Source organism: Aotus nancymaae, unplaced genomic scaffold (assembly GCF_030222135.1).
Source record: "Aotus nancymaae isolate 86718 unplaced genomic scaffold, 86718_ANA_hifiasm-v0.15.2.pri h1tg000004l, whole genome shotgun sequence".
NCBI classification, from domain to species: domain Eukaryota; kingdom Metazoa; phylum Chordata; class Mammalia; order Primates; family Aotidae; genus Aotus; species Aotus nancymaae.
Genome location: NW_026988415.1, coordinates 28,245,056 through 28,269,128, shown reverse-complemented (window position 1 = coordinate 28,269,128; position 24,073 = coordinate 28,245,056). Strand labels below are relative to the sequence as shown.

Here is a 24,073-nt window from a genome sequence, read left to right as displayed (position 1 = left end):
TTAAACACAAATGAACCATTTATCTGCATTAGCCCTATGGCAAATCATAAACATTTCAACCTCTTTTTAGAAAGTGTTAGTCGTTTTCCAGAACTGGCAAATCAGAAATTATTACCTTTCCATAAAGCTATGTAAAAATTATAAAATCAACTTTAAAAATTCAAGATTAGAACATGAATCTGATTTCTAAGCTTTGGTCTTAGAACTGCTAAAAAGTTGATAATCAAGCTATCTGAGATCTGTTCAAACAATGATTAGGTTTTACCAGCTGAGAACAGTATACGTAGGGCCTTTTGAAAGACCACTCCACAACACGTACACCAAAGACTTTAAATTGTAAGTTCCACAAGAATAAGAATTGCTATTATTTACAAAAACTTTATAGCCTAGTAGAAGCTATGAATAAACCTTAATATATAAATGCTTTCAGATAACAACTTCAATGAAAGCTACCTGGTATACTCTACTATTAAATTAGGATCCAAGTGTAGAAATACACACTTCAAGTACTCACCATTTTTGCTCACTGTGCCGTTTTGGACAAAAGCTTGTACATGAACATCCCAATAGTGCTGGACAACATCATTATTTTCCAAAGTTGATAAACTACTGCATCTAAAAATCTTATTCAATGGAATTTTGATGGCCAGAGGGTGATAAACAGTATGCATTCCTATAAAACAAGATTAACAATGGCTGTTTCCAAGAAGGTAGGAAAAAAGGGATAATATAAATATATTTGTATAGGCTTTCTTCTTCTCTCTGCCTGCCCCACCCCAGGCCCAAAGTGACAAAGGGTATAGCATGCTCAAGGGCATGACCAGCTCACTGTGGCTAAAACATAAGGAGTAAGGGGAAAGAAGAAATGGGGGTTAGGGGCTAGGCGCAATGGCCCACGCCTATAATCCCAGCACTTTGGGAGGCCGAGGTGGGTAGATCACCTGAGGTCAGGAGTTTGAGACCAGCCTGGCCAACATGCTGAAACCTCGTCTCTACTAAAAAGACAAAAATTAGCTGGGTGTGGTGGTGGACACCTGTAATCCCTATTATTCGGGAGGCTAAGGCAGGAGAATTGCTTGAACCCAGGAGGCGGAGGCTGCAGTGAGCCGAGATCACCCATCGCACTCCAGCCTGGAAGCAAAACTCTGTCTCAAGAAAAAAAAAAAAGAAACAAATAACAAGAGCAAAATTCTGTCTCAAGAGAAATAAAAAGAAAGAAAGAAATGGGGGTTAGAAAGGAAAGAAGATAAGTTGCAGGTGATCATACTTTGAAGCATCTTCTATGATCTGAGGCCAGTTTGGGCTTTTCTTTTTAGCAGTGGAGGGCTAGCTTCAGTTTTAAAGCAGGAAATAACACATATATAATTTATTTTAAGAAAGATAGCAAATTTGTAGGGGATAGGCAGGAAGGAAACGTTTTCAGGCAAGCCACTTAAGAGGGAAACCAGAAGGGTAATGGTTAAGGTGAAGGGTAAGGGAGGGTTGACTAAACAATGGTGTGAGGCAGTAGAAAGAGCACAAATAAACCAAACTGAAAACACCTATCTATGGTAGAATCAACAGGACTTAAAGACTATAACTAAGGAAGCAAGAGGCCGGGCGCAGTGGCTCATGCCTGTAATCCCAGCACTTTGGGAGGCCAAGGCGGGAGGATCACCTGAAGTCAGGAGTTCAAGACCAGTCTGACCAACATGGAGAAACCCCATCTCTACTAAAAATATAAAATTATCCAGGTGTGGTGGCATATGCCTGTAATCTCAGATACTTGGGAGGTTGAGGCAGGAGAATTGCTTGAACCCAGGAGGCGGAGGTTGCAGTGAGCTGAGATCATGCCACTGCACTCCAGCCTGGGCAACAAGAGTGGAACTCTGTTTCAAAAAAAAAAAGGAAACAAGAGAGATGGATTAATCACGGATTTGTATAGTAAATCCTTATTTTTATGCTACTGATCCCAAGTAAGTTATATTAACTCCAATGAGCTTATAGAAACTCTTCCTAGATGAAATTTAAAGATTATCCCATTTCAGAGAATGTTCAGAATATGAAAGCAGTAAGTTACAGCCATTTCGTATAGTTTTTATTAGCCTCCCTATAGTGAAAATTCAAATGAGATGATCACCCAAGTGGTTTGGCTTCGTTTGGAAAAGTAGCAAGAAAGGAAACTATCCAAGGTCCTTAATACAGGCTGCCTTCTGTGCCTCTCCATCAGGTAGCAAGCAGCCATATAATGCTGCCTTGGCACCCCCTAATGGCCATAGGAATTTTTTTAAAAAAACCAATGAACTAGAGCATTTTTCCCAGAACTGCTTCTCACCGTTAACAAAAATGAATAGATACGTGAACTGGCTGTATATAGACAGACTTCAAGCACAAATGAGCGAAAAAACAACTTGCAGATATATTGGGGTTATACTATGAATAGCTTTTTTAAACTGTGTATTGCTTATGAACATGTACTTATGTAGTAAAAAACAGACATAAAGATAGGAAGTTTACACCCCAAATTCATGAGAGTGTTTGCCTCTTAGCAGGCAAGGAGGAAGATGGGTCTGGGGAATGGAGACAAAAGAAATATCAAGTGTATCTTCAACGTTTTATCTTTTTAATCAAAAAGTGACACAAACAATAAAAAAAAGCACTTATTAATTCTGGATAATGGGTACATATAGGTCTGCTATATTATTCTCTGTACATATATATAATCTTTATATATGTGTGTGTGTGTACACACACACACACACACACACACATATATAGGTAGGGCCTTTTAAAAGACCCTTATTATATATATATATAATTTACATATATATAATTTTTTTTTTAGATGGACTCTTGCTCTGTGTCCCAGGCTGGAGTGCAGTGGCATGATATGAGCTCACTGCAACCTCTACCTCCTAGGTTCAAATGGTTCTCATGCCTCAGCCACCCAGTAGCTGAGATTACAGATACACACCACCATGCCTGGCTAATTTTCTTATTTTTAGTAGAGATGGGGTTTCACCATGTTGGTCTCAAACTTCTGACCTCAGGTGACCTACCTGCCTCAGCCTCCCAAAGTGCTGAGATTACAGGCATGAGCCATCGCACCCAGTCAGTACATTTCTATATTTTAATCATGCAAAATTTTTAAAAAGGAAAAAAGCAGCTTCAATGTTGCCAAATTACCAGATGCCTAAAAATAAATTAGTAGTTTTTTATTTTTTGAAATGAGTGTCACTATGTTGCCCAGGCTGGTCTCATACTCCTGAGCTCAAGTGATCGGCCTGGGCTTCCAAAGTGCTGAGATTACAGGAGTGAGCCACTGCACCTGGCCTAAATTAGTATTTTTTTGGGGGGTGGGGGTGAGGGACAAGGTCTCACTCTGTTGCCCATGTTATAGTGCAGTGCCGTGATCTGAACTCACTGCAACCTCCACCTCCCAGGTTCAAGTGATTCTCCTGTCTCAGCCTCCCGAGTAGCTGGGATTACAGGCGCGCACCACTACCGCCCAGCTAATTTTTGTGTTTTTAGTAGAGACAGGGTTTCGCCATGTTGGCCAGGCTGGTCTTGAACTCCTGACCTCGAATGATCCACCCACCTCAACCTCCCAAAGTGTTGGGATTGCAGGTGTGAGCCACTGTGCTTGGCCATAAATTAGTATTCCTGAAACACTGAACTGTATCAAAAACATCAACAGTCCATTTCAGGAAGTCATTTAACATTCCAAATAGTTTCAAATATCTTATTACATAGAAAGTAATAATTTAAAAAGTAATCCTATCTTTGTTTTAAATAAAAGGGGAGAGAGAGAAGTGTTAACATTTCAGGGTCCATAGTTTTTCTATCCAAATATGTCAGATTAAACACCTCCTAATAACTGCTAACGACTGCTGCCCCTGTGGTCCTGTCATTTGTTACATTGGCCCTTGATTATTATAACAGTCTCTTAAGCTGGCATCTCTGCCTGCAATCTCCTCACTTCTCAACTAATCCTGCAGAATTTCTTTATAAGCTACTGTCTCTGCTTTGTTATATCATTCTCCTGCTTTAAAAACCTAAAATGGTTCCCTAGTGCCTACCCCATCAAGCTAAATATCTTTCCTTGGCTTCCAAGGCCCCCTATAATTTAGGCCCACTGCCCTTAGCCAACTTTATTTTTCTTCTGCTACACACACAGCCTCTGTTTTAAACGGGCAGTTCTCCAATTACTGCTGCATATGCTATGCTTCCCCTTGCTGGAAACATCCTGCTCAAAATCCTCTGCTTACTTAAATTCTACCATTAGCTGAGTTGCAGCTCAGGTTCTACTTCTCTACCATGCTTTCTCACTACCCTAACACACACTGAGTTTTCCTTTATCACTCCTCCTAATCAGGACCACTTGTGGGAACACTTTTAAATCAGCCAGTCTTTTTTTGTTTTGAAACAGGGTCTCTCTCTCTCTCTTTTTCTCTGTGTGTCACCCAGGCTGAGTGCAGTGGTGCGATCATAGCTCATTGGAGCCTCAACCTTCAGGGCTCAAGCGATCCTCCACCCAAGCCACCCAGGTAGCTAGGACCACAGGCACACTCCACCCCACCCAGTTTTGTTTTGTTTTGTTTTGTTTTGTTTGTAGAGATGAAGTCTGACTATGTTGCCCAGGTTAGTCTTGAACTCCCTGGCTCAAGTGATCAGCCTGCCTTGGCCGCCCAAAGTGCTGGGATTACAGGCATGAGGCACTGTGCCCGACCTAAATCAGGCACTCTTAACCACAGGGATCCACATTTGGGCTCAGGGACTATGTTCCATATGCAAAGTTTACTGCGTACTTTTTCTTTTGTGAGAGAGAGTCTAAAGGTTTCCTCACACTGTCAGAAAAGATTTATGAACCCTCTATTCCTTCAAACAAAAATGTAAACAACAACGAAGTCAGACTGAGCTCAACGTTTTCCAATTTTTCCATGTAACCTGGGAATCGCATTTAGCTTTGTCTCCTCAGCTCATTCTTAGGCTACTTGAAAGTGAGGGGCAAATCTTATACTAGCTCTGAAAGGCAAATAAGGGCACAAAGATAAACTGATAAGATAGCCAATAACCATTTGTTTTAGTTATACTCTCAAACTAGGAGATTAATAAAAAGAACACTAGGATTTGATTTCCAAGTCTCATTCTGCAATACCTCCCAAGTCTTACATGAGCTTATTTACTTCTGGTTCTTTTGAATATGATCTTTTGATATCCCTAAGTCCAAATGAGTTATTAATCCCCAGGTCTAGGCAACTAAAGCTCATCTACCTGTGTTTCTAGAGTCAGAATGAAACACTGTCTGTGAGAAGAGTTAAGTTACTACAAATACCACATTAACTCAATCTCAGTGGGTGGAGGGGGTGGAAGAAAGAAGAGAATTATATCCCTAACAAAATTAAAATCTCAACCGGGTGTGGTGGCTCACGCCTGTAATCCCAGCATTTTGGGAGGCTGAGGTGGGAGGATCATCTGAACTCAGGAGTTTGAGACCATCCTGGCCAACATTGTGAAACCCCGTCTCTACTAAAAATACAAAGATTAGCCAGGCACGGTGGCATGTACCTGTAATCCCAGTTACTCGGGAGCCTGAGGCAGGAGATTTGCTTGAACCCGGGAGGCAGAGGTTGCAGTGAGCCAAGATCAGGCCACTGCACTCCAGCCTGGGTGACAGAGCAAGACTCCATCTCAAAAAAAAAAAAAAAAATTAAAATCTGTACACTCTATATCTTCAAAATATTTTAACATGCATTTCAATTCTGGGAATTACTAGAATGGCCTAGTTGCCAATGCCTTCCCAAGTTCATTTTGACCCGAAATTTTCTTAAAATAACAGCAAATGTTGACTTTAGTCTCCCCTTATCCATGGTTTTTGCTTTCCTTGGTTTCAGTTACCAATGGTCAATTGAGCTTTGAAAATATTCAATGGAAAATTTCAAAAATAATCAATTCATAAGTTTTAAAATGTATGCCATTCTGAGTAGCATGTTGAAATCTCTTCCTGTCCCGCTCTGCCCAACCAGGAACACGAATCATCCCTTTGCCCAGTATATCACGTTGTATCACTTAGTTAGTCACTTAGTAGCCATCTCGGTAATCAGATTAAAAAAAAAAAAACATAATATAGTTGGGCACAGTGGTTCACACCTGTAATCCCAGCACTTTGGGAGGCCGAGGTGGGTGGATCACCTGAGGTCAGGAGTTAGAGACCAACATGACCAACGTGGAGAAACCCCGTCTCTACTAAAATACAAAATTAGCTGGGTGTGATGGTGCATGCCTACAATCCCAGCTACTCAGGAGGCTGAGGCAGGAGAATTGCTTGAACCCAGGAGGCAGAGGTTGTGGTGAGCCAAGATCATGCCACTGCACTTCAGCCTAGGCAACAAGAGCAAGACTCCATCTCAAAAAAAAAAAAAAGAAAAAAAAAGGAAACCATGGTATTTACTGTATAGGGTTCAGTACTAACTGCAGTTTTAGGCATCTACTGGGGGTCTTAGAATGATACCCCCTGAGTGTAATGAGGGACTACTACTATACCTTTAACTAATCACTTACTTTTCAATCGAAATCCAACCTAAATGAGAAAAAGATTTGAAGAGGAGGCATTTCTCCTAGTCTCAGGTTACTTAACTTGTACACATTTAAAATAGCTATTAGTAGCCAGGTGCAGTGGTGCATGCCTATAGTCCCAGCTATTCAGGAGGCTGTGAGGCAGGAGGATCGCTTGAATCCAGGAGTTCGAAATCAGTCTAGTCAACATAGTGAGAGCACCCCCCAATCTCGAAAAGAAAGTAACGATTAGTAAAGCATTTTCTCATTCATCAAAACTTTGCTTAGTGCCTACTATTGAATGAAATAATAGTTAAATATATGAATTCTGCAGGTCAATAGACTGCTTCAAACACCAGCTCACCCCCTTACTAGACTCTGTGATGTTTGGAAAAGTCATCTAATCGTATCATTTCCTTTACCTGTAAAAATGAAGCAACGTCTATTTTCCAGGGTTGCTGTTAAGGATTAAGTGAGGGCCGGGTGTGGTAGCTCACGCCTGTAATCTCAGCATTTTGGGAGGCCGAGGTGGGTGGATCACTTCAGGAGTTTGAGACCAGCCTGGATAACATGGTGAAACCCCGTCTCTACTATAAATACAAAAATTGGCTGGGTGTGGTGGCGCATGCCTGTAGTCCCAGCTACTTGGGAGGCTGAGGCAGGAGAATCGCTTGAACCCAAGGGGTGGAGGTTGCAGTGACCCGAGATCATGCCACTGCAGTCCAGCCTGGTGACAGCGAGACTCCGTTTCAAAAGAAAAAAAAAAAAAGGATTAAGTGAGATGCTGCAGGTAACACTGTTAGGTAGTGTCTAGTACACAGTAAGGCACTCAAGCAATGATGGCAAATATCATCACTGTGTTGGATGGCGTCATATGTGCTCTGCATGGGGTCGGTGGGAGGGGTATAAAGACGTGAAGTTTTCATTCTAGTTAGGAAGACAGACATTCATAACAATTTTTAAATTGTTTACATTTTTATCATTAATAAAAAGCAAGAGAACATAACACAAATCCATTCTTAAGGTTACCTTTATCTTTAGCATCAGGAAATGTTGTGTCATCACTAGTGTTGTAGGAAAATGAGATGCTGTCAATTGAATAAGTAGATGCTGCCTTGGTAAAATTCGCAATCCAGGAAAAGCCAGATCTAAACTGCACAGCTATTCTGGGACCACTCTGCTCGTCTCCACAAATGCTTCCATTATATGTCACAGTACCAAGGTCTGAAATGGTTTGGGTTTTCTAAAAGAAATAGAAGTTTGGGGGTGAGAAACAAACAGGCAGCAAGGAGCACCAAGCATTTATGCAGGGAATGCCACTTCAGCCTAAATCATACAGTCTCCATGGCCAGGTTGCCCTTTGCCTGGTTTGCTGTGTAAACCAGTCCCTGATTCTTCAGGTACATATCACTCCTCTGGACAAATCCATATATGTCTACAAAGAAAAGGAAAGCTGGCTTGAACTGCTGTTCTTAAACTGATTTTTTAAAAAAATTAGGTTTAAGTATTCAGGACCTTAACAAAAAGAAAATAAGAAGGCAAAGGGATCAAGAAGAGACGCCAGCCAGGCATAGTGGCTTACGCCTATAATCCCAGCACTTTGGGAGGCCAAGGCGAGTAGATCATGAGGTCAAGAGTTTGCGACCAGCTTGGCCAGCATGGTGAAACCCCATCTCTACTAAAAATACACAAAATTAGCTGGGCATGGTGGTGTGCATCTGTAATCCCAGCTACTCGGGAGGCTGGGGCAGGAGAATTGCTGGTACCCGGGAGACGGAGGTTGCAGTGAGCCGAGATCATGCCACTGTACTCCACTCTGGGCGACAGAGTGAGCCTCCATCTCAAAAAAAAGGAGATTCCAAAAAGGGGGAGATTTTAGTATTAGGTTGGTGCAAAAGTAATTGTGGTTTGTGCCAAAAAAAATTGCTTACTTAGGTTGGTACAAACGTAATTGTACTTTGTTTCTTTAATGGCACAAACCACAATTACTTTTGCACCAACCTAAGTAAGCGATTTTCTTTTTTCTTTTTTGGAGATAGAGTCTTGCTCTGTTGCCCAAGTTGGAGTGCAATAGCACAATCATGGCTCACTACAGACATGACTTCCTGGGCTCAAGCAATCCTCCTGCCTCAGCCTGATGAGTGGCTGGAACTACATGTATGTGCCACCATGCTTGGCAAATTTTAAAATTTTTTTGTAGAGATGAGGTCTTACTATGTTGCCCAAGCTGGGCTCATGTAATCCTCCTGCTTTGGCCTTCCAAAGTGCTGGGATCACAGGCGTAAGCCACCATGCCCAGAGGGGAAGCTATTTTATAAAAGGGCAAGCTTTGGTGCTAGTACATTTTAAACATTTTACAGAAATAGTTAGACCTGAACACCATATAGTCTTCAGATTATTTGCCCTTAACCAACTCCTACAAAAACTCCCAAGAACCAATGAATCAGAAGAAATATTCATTCTAACACTAAACAGAATAACTTCTAAGGGTGTATGCTAAAAAAATCCCAGAGTTTAAGCGTTAAGTCAGTCAACATGGAATTTCATTTTTACACATGTATCTAAAGGATAAAAAAGTCAATTAAATTCCTACTACAAAACTCAAAGAAAAATTAAAATATTTACTTACATAAGTTTTGTTTGTAGTTTCATAGCGTACTCTGAAAGTCATCTGCCATTTTGCATAAAGGCAAGTGGCTTTTCCTGAATCTTGCAGAGTAAGTTCCAATGCATAAGACCGCAAGGCTCCTGGATTTATTTTTAAAAAATAAGATTTTAAAATTGTACTACAAAAGAATATATAAAATATAAACAAGCTCTATCCACCACTGAAGTTCAACCAGCTCTAAAATGAAACAAAAGCATTTTATATCTATACATATATACGTGTGTGTGTGTGTGTGTGTGTGTATAGTATCCTGCTGATCGCTTTTCTTTTTATTTTTAACAGAATCCTGTTGATAAAGTTGGCATTATCCCTTACCAAAAGCTTGGTTACTAGACCTAGGATGCTTAGGTAATGGCTCACACTGGTGACATTTATTTGCTTTCTGCCTTCAAATAATCATTTCCACATGCATTTACACCTTACTAGTTTTGTTTTAGACAATTACAGTTTGCCTATTAGGACTTGTGATTTTTGAAGTAAGTGAGGTAAGAGGAAGCCTGGTAGGGGTGTAAAACTTCTCTCAAACCAGCTGGTGAAACATTCTCTGCAAAAATAATGATAGATCTGATAAGCTATCATCTAGTTGCTTTAAATCCTGTTGCAATCTACATAACCTATGACACATGGATGTCTTCCCAAATGATTTTATTCTGATGTGATCAGATACTCTGAGTATCATGTAACCAAAGAAGCAGAGTTGCAAAGGGCTGTTAAATCCATAAGAAAAACATGAATTACTGGTTGTTGCTGTCCAATGCCAGTGCTGCCTCTCGCTTGCTGAGCTCCAGCCGAAGGAGAAGGGTAAGTCAGGAGGTCTCTATACCATGGCTCGTACAAAGCAGACTGCCAGCAAATCGACCAGTGGTAAAGCACCCAGGAAGCAACTGGCTACAAAAGCCGCTCGCAAGAGTGTGCCCTCTACTGCAGGGGTGAAGAAACCTCATCATTACAGGCCTGGTACTGTGGCACTCCGTGAAATCAGATGTTATCAGAAGTCCACTGAACTTCTGATTTGCAAACTTCCCTTCCAGCGTCTGGTGCGAGAAATTGCTCAGGACTTTAAAACAGATCTGCGCTTCCAGAGGCAGCTATTGGTGCTTTGCAGAAGGCAAGTGAGGCCTATCCGGTTGGCCTTTTGAAGACACCAACCTTTGTGCTATCTATGCCAAACGTGTAACAATTACGCCAAAAGACATTCAGCTAGCACGCCGCATACGTGGAGAGCATGCTTAAGAATCCACTATGATGAGAAACATTTCATTCTCAAAAAAAAAAAAAATTCTCTTCTTCCTGTTATTGGTAGTTCTGAACATTAGATATTTTTTTCCCATGGGGTCAAAAGGTACCTAAGTATATGATTGCGAGTGGAAAACTAGGGGACAGAAGTCAGGTATCAGCAGTTTTTCCATTTTCATTTGTGTGTGAATTTTTAATATAAATGCAGAGACGTAAAGCATTAATGCAAGTTAAAATGTTTCAGTGAACAAGTTTCAGCAGTTCAACTTTATAATAATTATAAATAAACCTATTAAATTTTTCTGGACAATATCAGCATCTGGATTTTTTTAAAAAACAAGTAAGTTTCTTATTGATGGCAACTAAATGGTGTTTGTAGCATTTTTATCATACAGTAGATTCCATCCATTCACTCTACTTTTCTAACTGAGCTACCGTACATACAAGTACATGTTTTAATGTTGTCTGTCTTCTGTGATGTTCCTGTAACTTTGCTATTAAAATACATTAAACTATTTTTAGAGGAATATCAAGAAGGCATGCCTCAGCAACAGCTTTCAAGTTGCACACAAGAGCCTACCGTCATGCTCTGGAGTCCTGGCTGCTTTGAAAGCCAGAATATCATGCTAAAGCTTGCGGTTACTGACAGTGACTAAATGCATTGGCTAAGACTCAAAAAGATCTTGTGAGGCCTAAGTAGGTTTTATGATCATTCTTTTCTAAGTACAATACGGAAGGGAGCTGTCATATTTACTGATCCAAGGCTACCCTGCTGTGGAGCCAAGAACTCCAACTTACAATTTTAATGAACTGGAGGTTTGCTTTTTCTATGCAGTCTTTCTCGGTCTTGTTTAAGGTCTCTAGCTTTAGTATACTATTCTCCTTGTATTCAAAGCATTCAAAACTAGTGAAAATAACCAAGAAAACCTCACATACATTAATCATTTTCTTTCCAAACATATTAGAATAACAGGAAGAAGACCATGGAAAATAGTAATAGTATCAATGTGTCCTGGAGTGTGAGAACTAACGTTTTATGAAGCAGAAGGTACAGGGTGGGGTTCAAACTTATCATTGAAAATCCAAATCAAGACAGTATACCTGGTGGCCCGTAAACAAGAGATGAGAAGTACCCTGAGGGTTCGGGCATACTCTGTTCCATTCCCTTCACGGCCTTTCTGCCTGGAAGTGCAATTCCTTCCACTTCTTGGTCCCCAACTCTAACTGCACAGGGACCACTTTTACTCAACATCTCTCGCCTCAAACTCAGCAATTCCCAAACTAAAATTCATTCTTCTACTTCCTCCAAACTGGGTCCCTCCTCAGCCTCGCTGGCTCTAAATGAAGAGTGGGACCAGTCACTCAAGCTAGGTTTCAGAAACAGCCTCTACTTCTTTCTCTTCAAGAAGTCCTATTGATTTTTTCCCTTCAAATCTTCTCTTAAATCCTATCTTTGCCTTTTATCTCTACACCCCACTCCTAAATTCTGACAGACAATTCCTAGATACCCCTAAAAGTGCTGCCAGATTAATAATCCTTAAGTACCATTTCCTTTTAGGACACGTTCTCGTTCAAAAACTTTTATTAGCTCCAAAATTCCCAAATGAAATTTAAATTCCTCTGCCTGATTTTCAAAGTAATCTTTAATCTTGTCCCATCCTATTCCCTCAACTTTTCTCAAACTATTTCCCCAGAGCATATCCTTTAATCCAGTTAAACTTGTTTCCACTGGGCTCAAATGCCATACTCTATTCAGCCTCTACCTTGGGCTTCTATTGTTCCTAAAACTTGAAATCTACTTTCTTCTATTGGCCTAAATGCTCACCTCAAAGATGGATTTTCCTCTCTGTTTGGTTGCCCAAAATCTAAACACTCCTTACCCCCTTTCTGGCAGAAATTACCACCCACTATGAAAGCTGACAACACTGGATACTTGCTTTCCCGGACTCCTTTGCAGTAAGGAGGACCACTTGTGCTAGGCTCTGCCTAACAAAGGTATCCACCCCACGCTTTGAAAGGAGGGCTGCAAATGGAGCCAGGAAGGGAACAGGGTGGGAGGCAGGTGTGGAGCAGCAGCAGCAGGATCAAGCTCCCAGGCAAAGGAGGCGGAGCAAACTGTAATTTCACACTTGGCAGTGGTAGTGCAGTTCAGCGGCATGATCTGGGGTGTTGAATCCTGAATCGGGATTTGGTATATACAGCCAGGAGCACCAGAAATTCTGAGTTACCCAATATACCCCATTTAATAAATATTTTGATATGTAACATATGTATAGAAACAGGCACAGCATAACAGATATAAGGGAAAAGTGCATATAACATTAAGTCTACAGCTCAAATAATTTTCACAAACCGAACCCACTTGTATCAAGAAACAGAACATTATCAGAACAGGTGTTGACCCCCTACACAGTTGAAAATCTGCATAGCATTTTTGACTCCCCCGAAACTTAACTACTAATATCCTACTGTTGACCGGAAGCATTACCAACAACATAAACAGTCGATTAACACATATTTTATATGTTTTATATATATATATATATATATATATATATATAACATACTGTGTTCTGACAATAAAGCTAGAGAAAAGAAAATGTTAAGAAAATCATAAGGAGGGCCGGGCGCGGTGGCTCACACCCAGCATTTTGGGAGGCTGAGGCAGCAGATCACTTGAGGTCAGGAATTCAAGACCAGCCTGGCCAACATAATGAAACTCCCGCCTCTACTAAAAATATAAAAAATTAGCTGGGTGTGGTGGCGGGTGCCTGTAATCCCAGCTACTTAGGAGGCTGAGGCAGGAGAATCCCTTGAACCCAGGAGGTTGAGGTTGTAGTGAGCTGAGATCACACCACTGCACTCCAGCCTGGGCAACAGATAGAGACTCTATCTCAAAAAAAAGAAAGAAAGAAAAGAAAATCATAAGGAGGAGGATGAAGAGGCGGGGTTGGTCTTGTTGTCTCAAGGGTGGGAGAGGTGAAATAAAACTCATGTATAAGTAGATCCACACAGTTCAAACTTGTGTTGTTCAGGGGTCAACTACACTTCCAAAGCCCTCCTTTTTTCCCCTTCCAGTTACTACTTCCCTCCTAAGGGTAACCATTATCCTGATTTCTAACACACAGATTAATTGTATCCATTTTTCTTATAAATAAAATCATTCACGATGCTATCTTTTGTGTCTGGTTTCTTTCACTCAATTTTAGGTTTTGTGAGATTCACCCGAGTTGTGCATAATTGGTCTGTGGTCACTGCTGTATAACTTTCTATGATCAGGTGAATACAGACCAGGCACTGTGGCTCACGCCTGTAATCCCATTACTTTGGGAGGCCGAGGCAGGCGAATCATTTGAGGTCAGGAGTTTGAGACCAGCCTGGCCACCATGGCATGGGTTTGGCTCTACTGAAAATATAAAAATTAGCTAAGTGTGGTGGCACATGCCTGTCATCTCAGTTACTCAGGAGGCTGAGACTGGAGAATCGCTTGAACCTGGGAGGCAGAGGTTGCGGTGAGCTGAGATCGTGCCATTGCACTCCAGCCTGGGCGACAAGAGCAAAACGCCATCTCAAAAACAAACAAAACAAAACAAAAAAATTATTTATCTATGCTACCTTTAATGGGCATTTATATAGTTTCCAGTTTGATTCTATTACAAACGTGGCTGCAAACATTCTTGCACATATTGGTAAACACATGTATGCGTGTCTGTTAGCTGTATATCTAGGAATGAAACTGTGGGACTAAAGGGTATACATTATATCCCAGTATCTTTTTAATAAATTCTTTTCCACTTAAAATCAATCAGATTTTATTTCTCTTGCTTGCAATTAAGAACCTAGGCTGATATGCTATCTGTTTTTTCAGTAGCCATTTTCTCCACAAAGCTTTCCTTGACTCTAAAAGCCCTCAAGGAGCAGTCATAATGCATATCCCATTTCAGTATATTTCATATTATCGTGAATTATTCAGTTATTTTATGGCAGTAAATCCTGTCCCTCCTACTGTCATAAGCTCCAACACAGCAGTTTTCAACTGTCACTTCATAACAAACTGGTGTGCCAGGTAAATTATAGTATACAGCAAGTAATTTGTTACTAATAAAAAAAGTACCAAGTCTGTGAATTAATGATATATATAGATAGAGTCAAGATTCCCTTTAGATAACATTTCTGTCACTCATTTGAATTCCAATATGCTCCCTTGATCAGATGATCTGATCTATGCTGCAACCCCTTGCAGTGTGTCTTTTATATGAATGACATCTATCATAGGTGTCATGGTAGGGGACACCATGCGTATTACTTTTCCTCTATCTCCTATCATTCCAAGTAGTGTTGAATGCATATTAGATTTTCAATGAATACTGATAGATTATATCAAGGTGAAAACACACTGCAATAGGGACCCAAAACATAGCTTAATCTAATTATAAGGAGGCCAGTCCTTTAGCTCTTCCAAATCTTGAACCTATCAGTCTTCTGGATATTCCCTCAAACCCCATGTCAGTTTTCACCTCAATAAATCTTGACATGGATTTCAAGCTAGGAACAGAGCTTTTCCCAAAAGGTAAGTTACAGTTGAAATATTTATACTTTGTTAAAAAGTCTCTAGCAAGCAATTTCCATCCTTATTTCTTTTTTTTTTTTTTTTTTGAGAGAGAATAGGAAGGAGGAAAAAGGAAGAGAAAGAGAGAGAGAGAATGGGGAGGAGGGAGAAGGAAAAGAAAGAGGGAGAGAGAATGGGAGTATTGCTTTCTTGCCCAGGCTAGAATGCAATTTAGTAATGGGTATTGAAAAGCTCTTTTATACTGATAATTATACTTAATGATGTAGTCAGGAAGGAATAAGGGAAGAAGATAACAAACAAACAGCCAACCAATATTTCATTTAAACCTATGAAATGCTATGCGATTACTGAGGAGTGATTTACTTCCAATTATATAGTCACCTTTGGAATAGGTATGAGGTGGTAATGTATGTTTTGTGTATTTGAAGTGGAGAGTTCTATAAATGTTTATTAAGTTTACTTGTTCCGGGTCTGAGTTCAAGTTCTGAATATCCTTGTTAATTTTCTATCTTGTTGATCTATAGAATCGTTAGCTCTTCTTGTTACATTGATCCTTTTGCCATTATGTAATGTCATTCCTCGCCTCTTTTGATCTTTGTTGCTTTAAAGTCTACTTTATCAGAGGCAAGAATTGCATCTCCTGTTTTTTGTTTATTAGTTTATTTTTACTCTCTGTTTGATTGGTAAATCTTCCTCCTTCTCTCTGAGTCTTTGTGTATTGTTGCATGTAAGATGGGCCCGGATGCAGCATACCGATGGGTTTTGGCTTTTTATCCAATTAAAATATATATAGGTTTAATACCGGCGTTTGATTCTAGCTGGCTGTTTTGCCCATTAGTTGATGTAAATTTTTTATTGTGTTAAAGTTCTTTGCTTTTTGATATATTTTTGGAAAGGCTGATATTGGTTGTTCCTTTATATGTATAGTGCTTCTTTCAGAAGCTCTTGTAAAGCAGGCCTGGTGGTGGTGAACTCTCTAAGTACTTGTTTGTTCGCAAAAGATTTAATTTTTCCTTCGCTCATAAAGTTTAGTTTGGCTGGATAGGAAATTCTGGGTTGAAAGTTCTTTTCTTTAAGGATGTTAAATATTGGTCCCCACTCTTTTCTGGCTTGTAGGGTTTCTGCTGAGAGATCTGCTGTAAGTCTGATAGGTTTCCCTTTATGGGTAACCTGACCTTTCTCTGTGGCTGCCCTTAGTATTTTCTCCTTCATTTCAACCCTAATAAATCTGGCGATTATGTGCCTTGGGGTTGGTCTTCTTGAAGAATATCTTTGTGGTGTTCTCTGTATTACCTGGAGTTGAATATTACCCTGCCTTGCCAGGTTGGGAAAATTTTCCTGAATGATATCCTGAAGAGTATTTTCCAACTTGGATTCATTCTCTTCATCACATTCAGGTACACCTATCAAACGTAAATTAGGTCTTTTCACATAGTCCCATATTTCCTGGAGACTTTGCTCATTCCTTTTCATCCTTTTTTCTGCATTCTTGTCTTCTCGTTTCATTTCACTGAGCTGGTCCTTGACTTCTGATATCCTTCCTTCTGCTTGATCAATTCGACTGTTTAAACTTGTGCATGCTTCGCGAAGTTCTCGTGTTGTGTTTTTCAGCTCCATCAATTCACTTATATTCTTCTCTAAATTGTCCATTCTCGTTAACAGTTCGTCAAACCTTTTTTCAAGGTTCTTAGTTTCTTTGCATTGGGTTAGAACAAGTTCTTTTAATTCACAGAAGTTTCTTATCACCCACGTTTTGAAACCTGCTTCTGTTATTGGAGCACACGTGTAATCTATTAAGCCTTGTTCCGTTACTGATGAGGAATTGCAATCCCCTGTAGAGGGAGAGGCATTCTGATTTTGAGTATTCTCTGCCTTTTTACGCTGGTTTCTTCCCTTCATTATATATTTGTCCGTCTGTCGTCTTTATAATTACCGGCTTTCTAACTGGGTCTCTGACGTCCAACTTGTTGATTCCCTGCGCCGAGATCTGAGCAATCCACTGAGCCGGCCAAAACAGCGGTGTTAAGATTGATGGTGCTTTTCTGCCCGGAAATCTCCGGACTCTGCACCAAGAACTGGCGTGCTAAGGCACCAGCAAAACTACCACGCCGGCCACAAGAGTCGCCCTGGCGACCCGTGGGGCTCCTCCACTGGGAATCTCCTGGTCCGTGAGCAAGAAATATTCGTCTGAAAGTGTGGCGTCCTCTCGTTCTTTGCGCTTTCACTGGGAGGTACGTGCCCGCCCGAGCTGCTAATCATCAGCCATCTTGGATCTCTCTCTCCATCCTTATTTCTGTGTTTGATTTTAGAACACCCAATTTTTAAAAGGGTTGATGATATTAAAAAACCATAGATGAGGAGAGATCCAAGATGGCTGACCACTAGCAGCTCGGGATAGTAGCTCCTAGTGAAAGCGCAGACAACAAGAGGACGCCACACTTTCAGATGAATTTTTGTTGCTCACGGACCAGGAGATTCCCAGCAGAGGAGCCCCACGGGTCGCTAGCGTGACTCTTGTGGCCGGCGCAGCGGTTTTGCTGGCGCCTCAGCGCAGCAGTTCTTGGTGCAGAGTGAGCGGGACTGGGTCCCCTTTTGGCCGATTCCCGGGCAGAAAAGCACCATCAATCTTAACACCGCTGTTTTGGCCGGCGCAGTGGATTGCTCAGATTTCGGCGCTGGGAATCAACAAGTTGGACGTCCACTCAGAAACCTAATTTGAAAGTTGGAAATCACAAAGACGACAGGTGGATAAATTTACAATGATGGGAAGAAACCAGCGTAAAAAGGCAGAGAATACCCAAAATCAGAATGCCTCTCCCTCTACAGGTGATCACAGTTCCTCATCAGCAATGGAACAAGCCCTGATGGAGAACGAGTGCGTTCCATTAACAGAAGTAGACTTCAGAAGGTAGATGATAAGAAACTTCTGTGAATTAAAAGAACTTGTTCTAACCCAATGCAAAGAAACTAAGAACTTTGAAAAAAGGTTTGACGAAATGCTAATGAGAATAGACAATTTGGAGAGGAATATAGGTGAATTAATGGAGCTGAAAAACACAACACGAGAACTTCGCAAAGAATGCACAAGTTTTAACAGTCGAATTGATCAAGCAGAAAAAAGGATATCAGAGTTTGAAGACCAACTTAACGAAATAAAACGAGAAGTCAAGATTAGAGAAAAAAGGATAAAAAAGAATGAGCAAAGTCTCCAAGAAATACGGGACTATGTGAAAAGACCTAATCTACGTTTGATAGGTGTACCTGAATGTGACGAAGAGAATGAATCCAAGTTGGAAAATACTCTTCAGGAGATTATTCAGGAAAACTTTCCCAACCTAGTAAGACAGGACAATATTCAACTCCAGATAATACAGAGAACACCACAAAGATATTCCTCAAGAAGACCAACCCCAAGGCACATAATCGTCAGATTCACTAGGGTCGAAATGAAGGAGAAAATACTAAGAGCAGCTAGAGAGAAAGGTCAGGTTACTCACAAAGGGAAGCCTATCAGACTTACAGCAGATCTCTCAGCAGAAACCCTAAAAGCCAGAAAAGAGTGGGGGCCAATATTCAACATCCTTAAAGAAAAGAACTTTCAACCCAGAATTTCATATCCAGCCAAACTGAGCTTCAAAAGCAAAGGAAAAATAAAATCTTTTGCAAACAAGCAAGTACTTAGAGATTTTACCATCACCAGGCCTGCTTTGCAGAAGCTTCTGAAAGAAGCACTACACATACAAATGAACAACCAGTATTAGCCTTTCCAAAAATATATCCAGCTAGCATCAAATGGCAGTATTAAACTCATATATATTATTAACTGGATAAAAAGCCAAAACCCATCGGTACGCTGTATCCAGACCCATCTCACATGCAACAATACACAAAGACTCAAAGGGACAGAGGAAGATTTACCAACCAAACGGAGAGCAAACATAAATAAATAAATAAAAAGCAGGAGCTGCAATTCTCACCTCTGATAAAACAGACTTTAAAGCAACAAAGATCAAAAGAGGCAAAGAAGGACATCACATAATGGTAAAAGGATCAATGCAACAAGAAGAGCTAATGATCCTAAATACACACGCACCCAATTCAGGAGCACGCAGATACATAAGACAAGTTCTTAATGACTTATAAAGAGACTTAGCCTCCCACACAATAATAGTGGGAGACTGTAACATCACATTGTCAATATTAGACTGATCAACGAGATAGAAAATTAACAAGGATATCCAGGACTTGAACTCAGACCCGGAACAAGTAAACTTAATAAACATTTATAGAACTCTCCACTTCAAATACACAAAACATACATTCTTATCAGTACCATATCATACCTATTCCAAAAGTGACTACATAATTGGAAGTAAATCACTCCTCAATAATCGCACAGCATTTCGTAGGTTCAAATGAAATATTGGTTGGTTGCTTGTCCGCTACCCTCCTCCCCTATTCCTTCCTGTCTCCATCATCAAACACAATTATTGGCATAAAAGAGGTTTTCAATTCCCATTTTTAGACTGCATTCTAGCCTGGGCAATAAAGCAATATTTCCGTTCTCTCTCCCTCTTTCTCCTCCTTTTTCTTCCTCTTCTTCATTCTTTGTTCTTTCTTTTTTTTCTTTCTCTCTTTCTTTCTTCCCTTTAAAAAAAAAAACCATAGATGAATATATTTTAGTGAGTAATTATAGAGCTAAGAGAGTTTATTCTCTAAATAAAAGAAAAAGGTATGCCTCAAAATCAACGTTCTGAAAGTCAAATTTCCTCTCAATACTGTTTCTAGAAAGGTCATTTGTAGATTTTTTTTTTTTTTTTTTTGAGACAGAGTTTTGCTCTTGTCACCCAGGCTGGAGTGCAATGGCGCAATCTGGGCTCACTGCAACCTCCGCCTCCCAGGTTCAAGCAATTATCCTGCCTCAGCCTCCCAAGTAGCTGGGATTACAGGTATGCGCCATCATGCCCAGCTAATTTTGTATTTTTAGTAAAGACAGGGTTTCTCCATGTTGGTCAGACTGGTTTCGAACTCCCCACCTCAGGTGATCCGCCCGCCTTGGCCTCCCAAAGTGCTGGGATTACAGGCATGAGCAACCACGCCCAGCCTGTAGATTATTTTAGAAAGCAGACCTCATCGGGGCAGTAGCTCACACCTATAATCCTAGCACTTTGGGAGGCCGAGGGGGGGCAGATCACTTAAGCTCAAGAGTTCAAGACCAGCCTAGGCAACCTGGTGAGACACCATCTGTACTAACATTACAAAAAAATAGCCGGGTCTGGTGGTGTGTGCCTGTGGTCTCAGCTACTCGGGAGGCTGATGTGGGAGGACTGCTTGAGCCCAGGAGGCAGAGGTTGCTGTGAGCCAAGATCACTCCACTGCACTCTATCCTGAAGCAATGGAATAAGACCCTGTCTCAAACACACACACACACACACACACACACACAAACACACACACAGAGGAGGAGGAGAGAGAGAGAGAGGACACAGACCTTACTTCCCCAAGTGTAAGATGCTGCAAAAAGTGGTTAGGTTTTTGCAAGTCTATTTGACCCCAAGTATAGCTGAAAAAATATAAACACACAAAATCAGGGGTGGGGGAAGAACATAATGCTAGCAATAAAACAAAACCAATAAAAAAGTCAAACAATGATCCAAGATATGATGGATTGTTTATATAATGAAGTGATTAAGAGTCCCCATTCCTGGAGTTGAAGAGCTAGAATTCAAATCAGGCAGTCCTTCTTCCTAGCTATGAGACTTTGGGGAAGTTACCCTTGTTAAGAATTATAGTGTATATTTCTCCAATAGGTTCTTTGAAAGCATATAAACCCTTCAGAGCTAAAAGAAATTTGCCAAGCAAGTTAGATACGAATTTATCTTTGTTTTCTGTTCAGAGTGATAGCTTTCCTATAGGTTTAAGTCAGATTAACTGTTTCTTCTTCATAATTCCTCATAATTTATACCCTCATTGCATTCAGTTACTTCACACCCTTGCTTTTTGGTAAGTTTCTTAAAACAGAAAAGTAATACGATTTTAAGCTAAGAATGTTGAACACATGAAAAGGGGCATTAAAAGTTAATAAAAATATATTTTTAAACTATAAAATGACAATTCTTTAAGGTCAGAGAGTGGGTAAGGAAACAAGATTCAACACTAATCAACTAATGGAAAATACTAATTGTTGAGCAGTGTTTCACAGACCTCCAGAATTCTTTCACAATGCACAGCAGGATACCAACAAGTACTTATAAAGTATACTTTTGGATCTGAGGGGATCTCTGATCACTTTAATAAGAAATTATGATCAGAATGCTTTTGAACTATAGAAGAAAGAGCAGTCTTCCTGCATCAGGGGTCATTTAAATCAGCTCCAGTGTTGCAAAATAATCCTTGGTTATAGACAAAATCTACCCAAAGATATAGGGGAAGAAAACTGTTCTTTGGGGACATATTTGGATATCTGTAACCCTATCAGATATGATAATCAGTGACTAATGAACTGGTGACTAATGAACTGATGACAAGCCTGTCCTTTCCAGTACTCTATTATAGCTAGAATAATTTTGGCAGAACCTCAAAATTAAAGTTATCAGTTAAATGAAATGTGATAAGTCTATAGAAAAATCTTACTGCTTATTTTCTCTCTCTCAGATAACATCCAAAAGGAGAGAGAGTAGTTCTTTGTGAAAACCTAATTCTCCTCACCAAGGACCTCCTAATTCTCGGTATTACCCGCTTCAAGACTATGGAGGTATATCTGAAGGAGTACAGGTAAGACACTAGCATTATTATATGGGATTATACTTTAGTAAATTACTTCATAATTATCTGTACTGCTTCACGCTGATCTTGAAGTTTTCAATCCAAAAGAACTTCTTGCAAAACGTCATTTAAAATTCATGGAAGGAAAAGGAGACTAAATTAGTCTAGTTTACCACCATATCCCTAGTGCCCACCAATGAATATCCTCAACAGAAATTTACTAATGGTTAACAACGTACCAGGCCCTATACTAGGTAGTCAATGGGAAATAACAGTACATAAGATAGTCGCTGCTCTTAGAGACTGCTACCATAGGAGAGACTTGACTAAAATCAGGAGAAAAAAAGAAAAAGGGCAGAAAATAGGTTAGTAACCTAAGATTCTGCAAATGTTAATATTTATTCCTATTTCCCCAGATGGTCACGTAGCTGGTCTCCTGCCAACATCCAGGTCTCTGCCCAAATGTCACCCAATAATGGAAGGCCCTCTGACCACATACTATAAAGAAGGATCATCCCCCATCACCCATTCCTATCATCTATTCATTCTCCTTTCTCATTATCTGCATAATTCTCTTCATAGTGATTTTGTTTTGTTTTGTGACAGTGTTTTGCTCTTGTCCCCCAGGCTGGAGTGCAGTGGCATGATCTTGGCTTACTGCAACCTCCACCTCCTGGATTCAAGCAATTCTCCTGCCTCAGCCTCCCGAGCAGCTGGGACTACATGTGCCCGCCACCACATCCAGCTAATTTTTGTATTTTTAGTAGAGACGCTGACTAGGCTGATCTCCTGACCTCAGGAGATCTGCCTGCCTTGACCTCCCAAAGTGCTGGGATTACAGGCATGAGCCACCATACCCAATCTCTTCATAGTGTTTATCACTGTCTGAGATTATATTATTTATCTGTTGAGCTTTCTTCTCCCACTAAAATGTAAGCTCCATGACAGCACAGACCTCATCTGTCTTATCCATTGCTCTGTCCCTTTCACCTAGTATAGTGGCTGGGACACAATAGGCATTCAGTAAACACATGTGAAAGGGAGAGGTTCCTACCAGTGACGTACACTAGAATAATTCTGTGATGCCTTTCCCACCCAGAAAAGACTCAAACCTAAAAAAAATTCTGAACCCTAACAACAAACAACAACAAGAACAACAACAACAACAAAAAAACAGAAGTCAAGCTAATTACAAGAATCAATAACCACAGAAGAATCCTGAAATCTATGATGTCACAAAAGGACCATAATTAGGCAATTATATAAAGAAAGGATTTTCACTCACTATCCACTTTGTAACACCTTTAAATCATATAGCTTTTCTTCAGAAAGTTGGTTGCTCAGTGACAATTCATCGAAATAAACACCAGCATAATTCAATCTCTATGACAAAGACCAATATATAGCCTCTAAGAATCCTTTTCTGTACTTACTCTAAAGCTGCTGTTTTTAAAAGGTTACAGGTAAAGCTGGGATAGAGTTATAAAGTTACGAAATCAAACTGGCACAGCTAGAGCACTAGTGCTAATAAGACTATAAATTCAGGACAGATCCTCCTTCATTGTCACCCTCTACAGTACCCAGGCACAGTTCTAGCTACATAGTAGGTACTTTAAAAATATTCACTGAATTTTCAAAAACCTATCCTTCGTATCCATTTTGATATAGAAAAGTAACTTGCGTAAAACCCACCAAGCAACTGCCAAATTTTTTAGAGAAAAAGCTATACGGGAGGACTTTGGGCTCCACACTGAACCAAGAGCTATCAGAAAAAAGCAGCTGTATAGAAAAGTGGTTTCTATTTCATCCTAGAACCTCTTAAAAATCAAATCTAGGTACATTATTAACTTTTATTCCTCCAAATCCTGCTCTGAACTTGAAGGAGGAGGGAATCAACCTTGGAAATTTTCTAAGAGGATAAATGTAGTTAGTCCTGATCAATAAATGGCAAACTAGCAGATGAGCTGATTTTTTAATGTGCTTCTTTTTGCATGTTTATTTTCTGCAATGAGTAAGCATTGCTTTTGTAAAAACAAAACAAAAAAAAGCTTTCATTAAAAAATAAAAAAATTTAATGATATGAAAGCCAACAAGTAGGACAACTATTATTTTTTTCACTTTCTCTAAACAATATCAGTGTTGTATTTGTGTACAGATTCAACTGGCAGGGAACTACTGATTAACAGATGCCTTGGTCAGATGTGTTCCAGTCACTGATAAGGTACTTTCCATTGTAAACAATCCTTTCTTAGGGTCAGTCCGCCCTCAGTAAGTGCTCCAAGGTACAGTTAAGGCTTAGA

At 40.1% G+C, this 24,073-nt stretch overlaps 1 protein-coding gene and 1 pseudogene across 3 annotated transcripts in view; one reads left to right on the top strand and one right to left on the bottom strand.

Annotated features, from left to right (window-relative positions):
• LAMP2 (lysosomal associated membrane protein 2) overlaps positions 1-24,073 on the bottom strand; it is a 50,475-nt gene that overhangs the window by 23,599 nt on the left and 2,803 nt on the right. For all 3 annotated transcript variants that reach the window (XM_012475561.3, XM_012475572.3, XM_012475564.3), the window contains exons 2-4: positions 9,164-9,282; positions 7,564-7,777; positions 515-673 (exon numbers count right to left, since the gene is read on the bottom strand). In XM_012475561.3, the coding sequence (XP_012330984.1) occupies positions 515-673; positions 7,564-7,777; positions 9,164-9,282 (492 nt within the window). The remainder of the gene's footprint in view (positions 1-514; positions 674-7,563; positions 7,778-9,163; positions 9,283-24,073) is intronic.
• Positions 10,024-10,690, top strand: LOC105733259 (histone H3.3A-like; annotated as a pseudogene).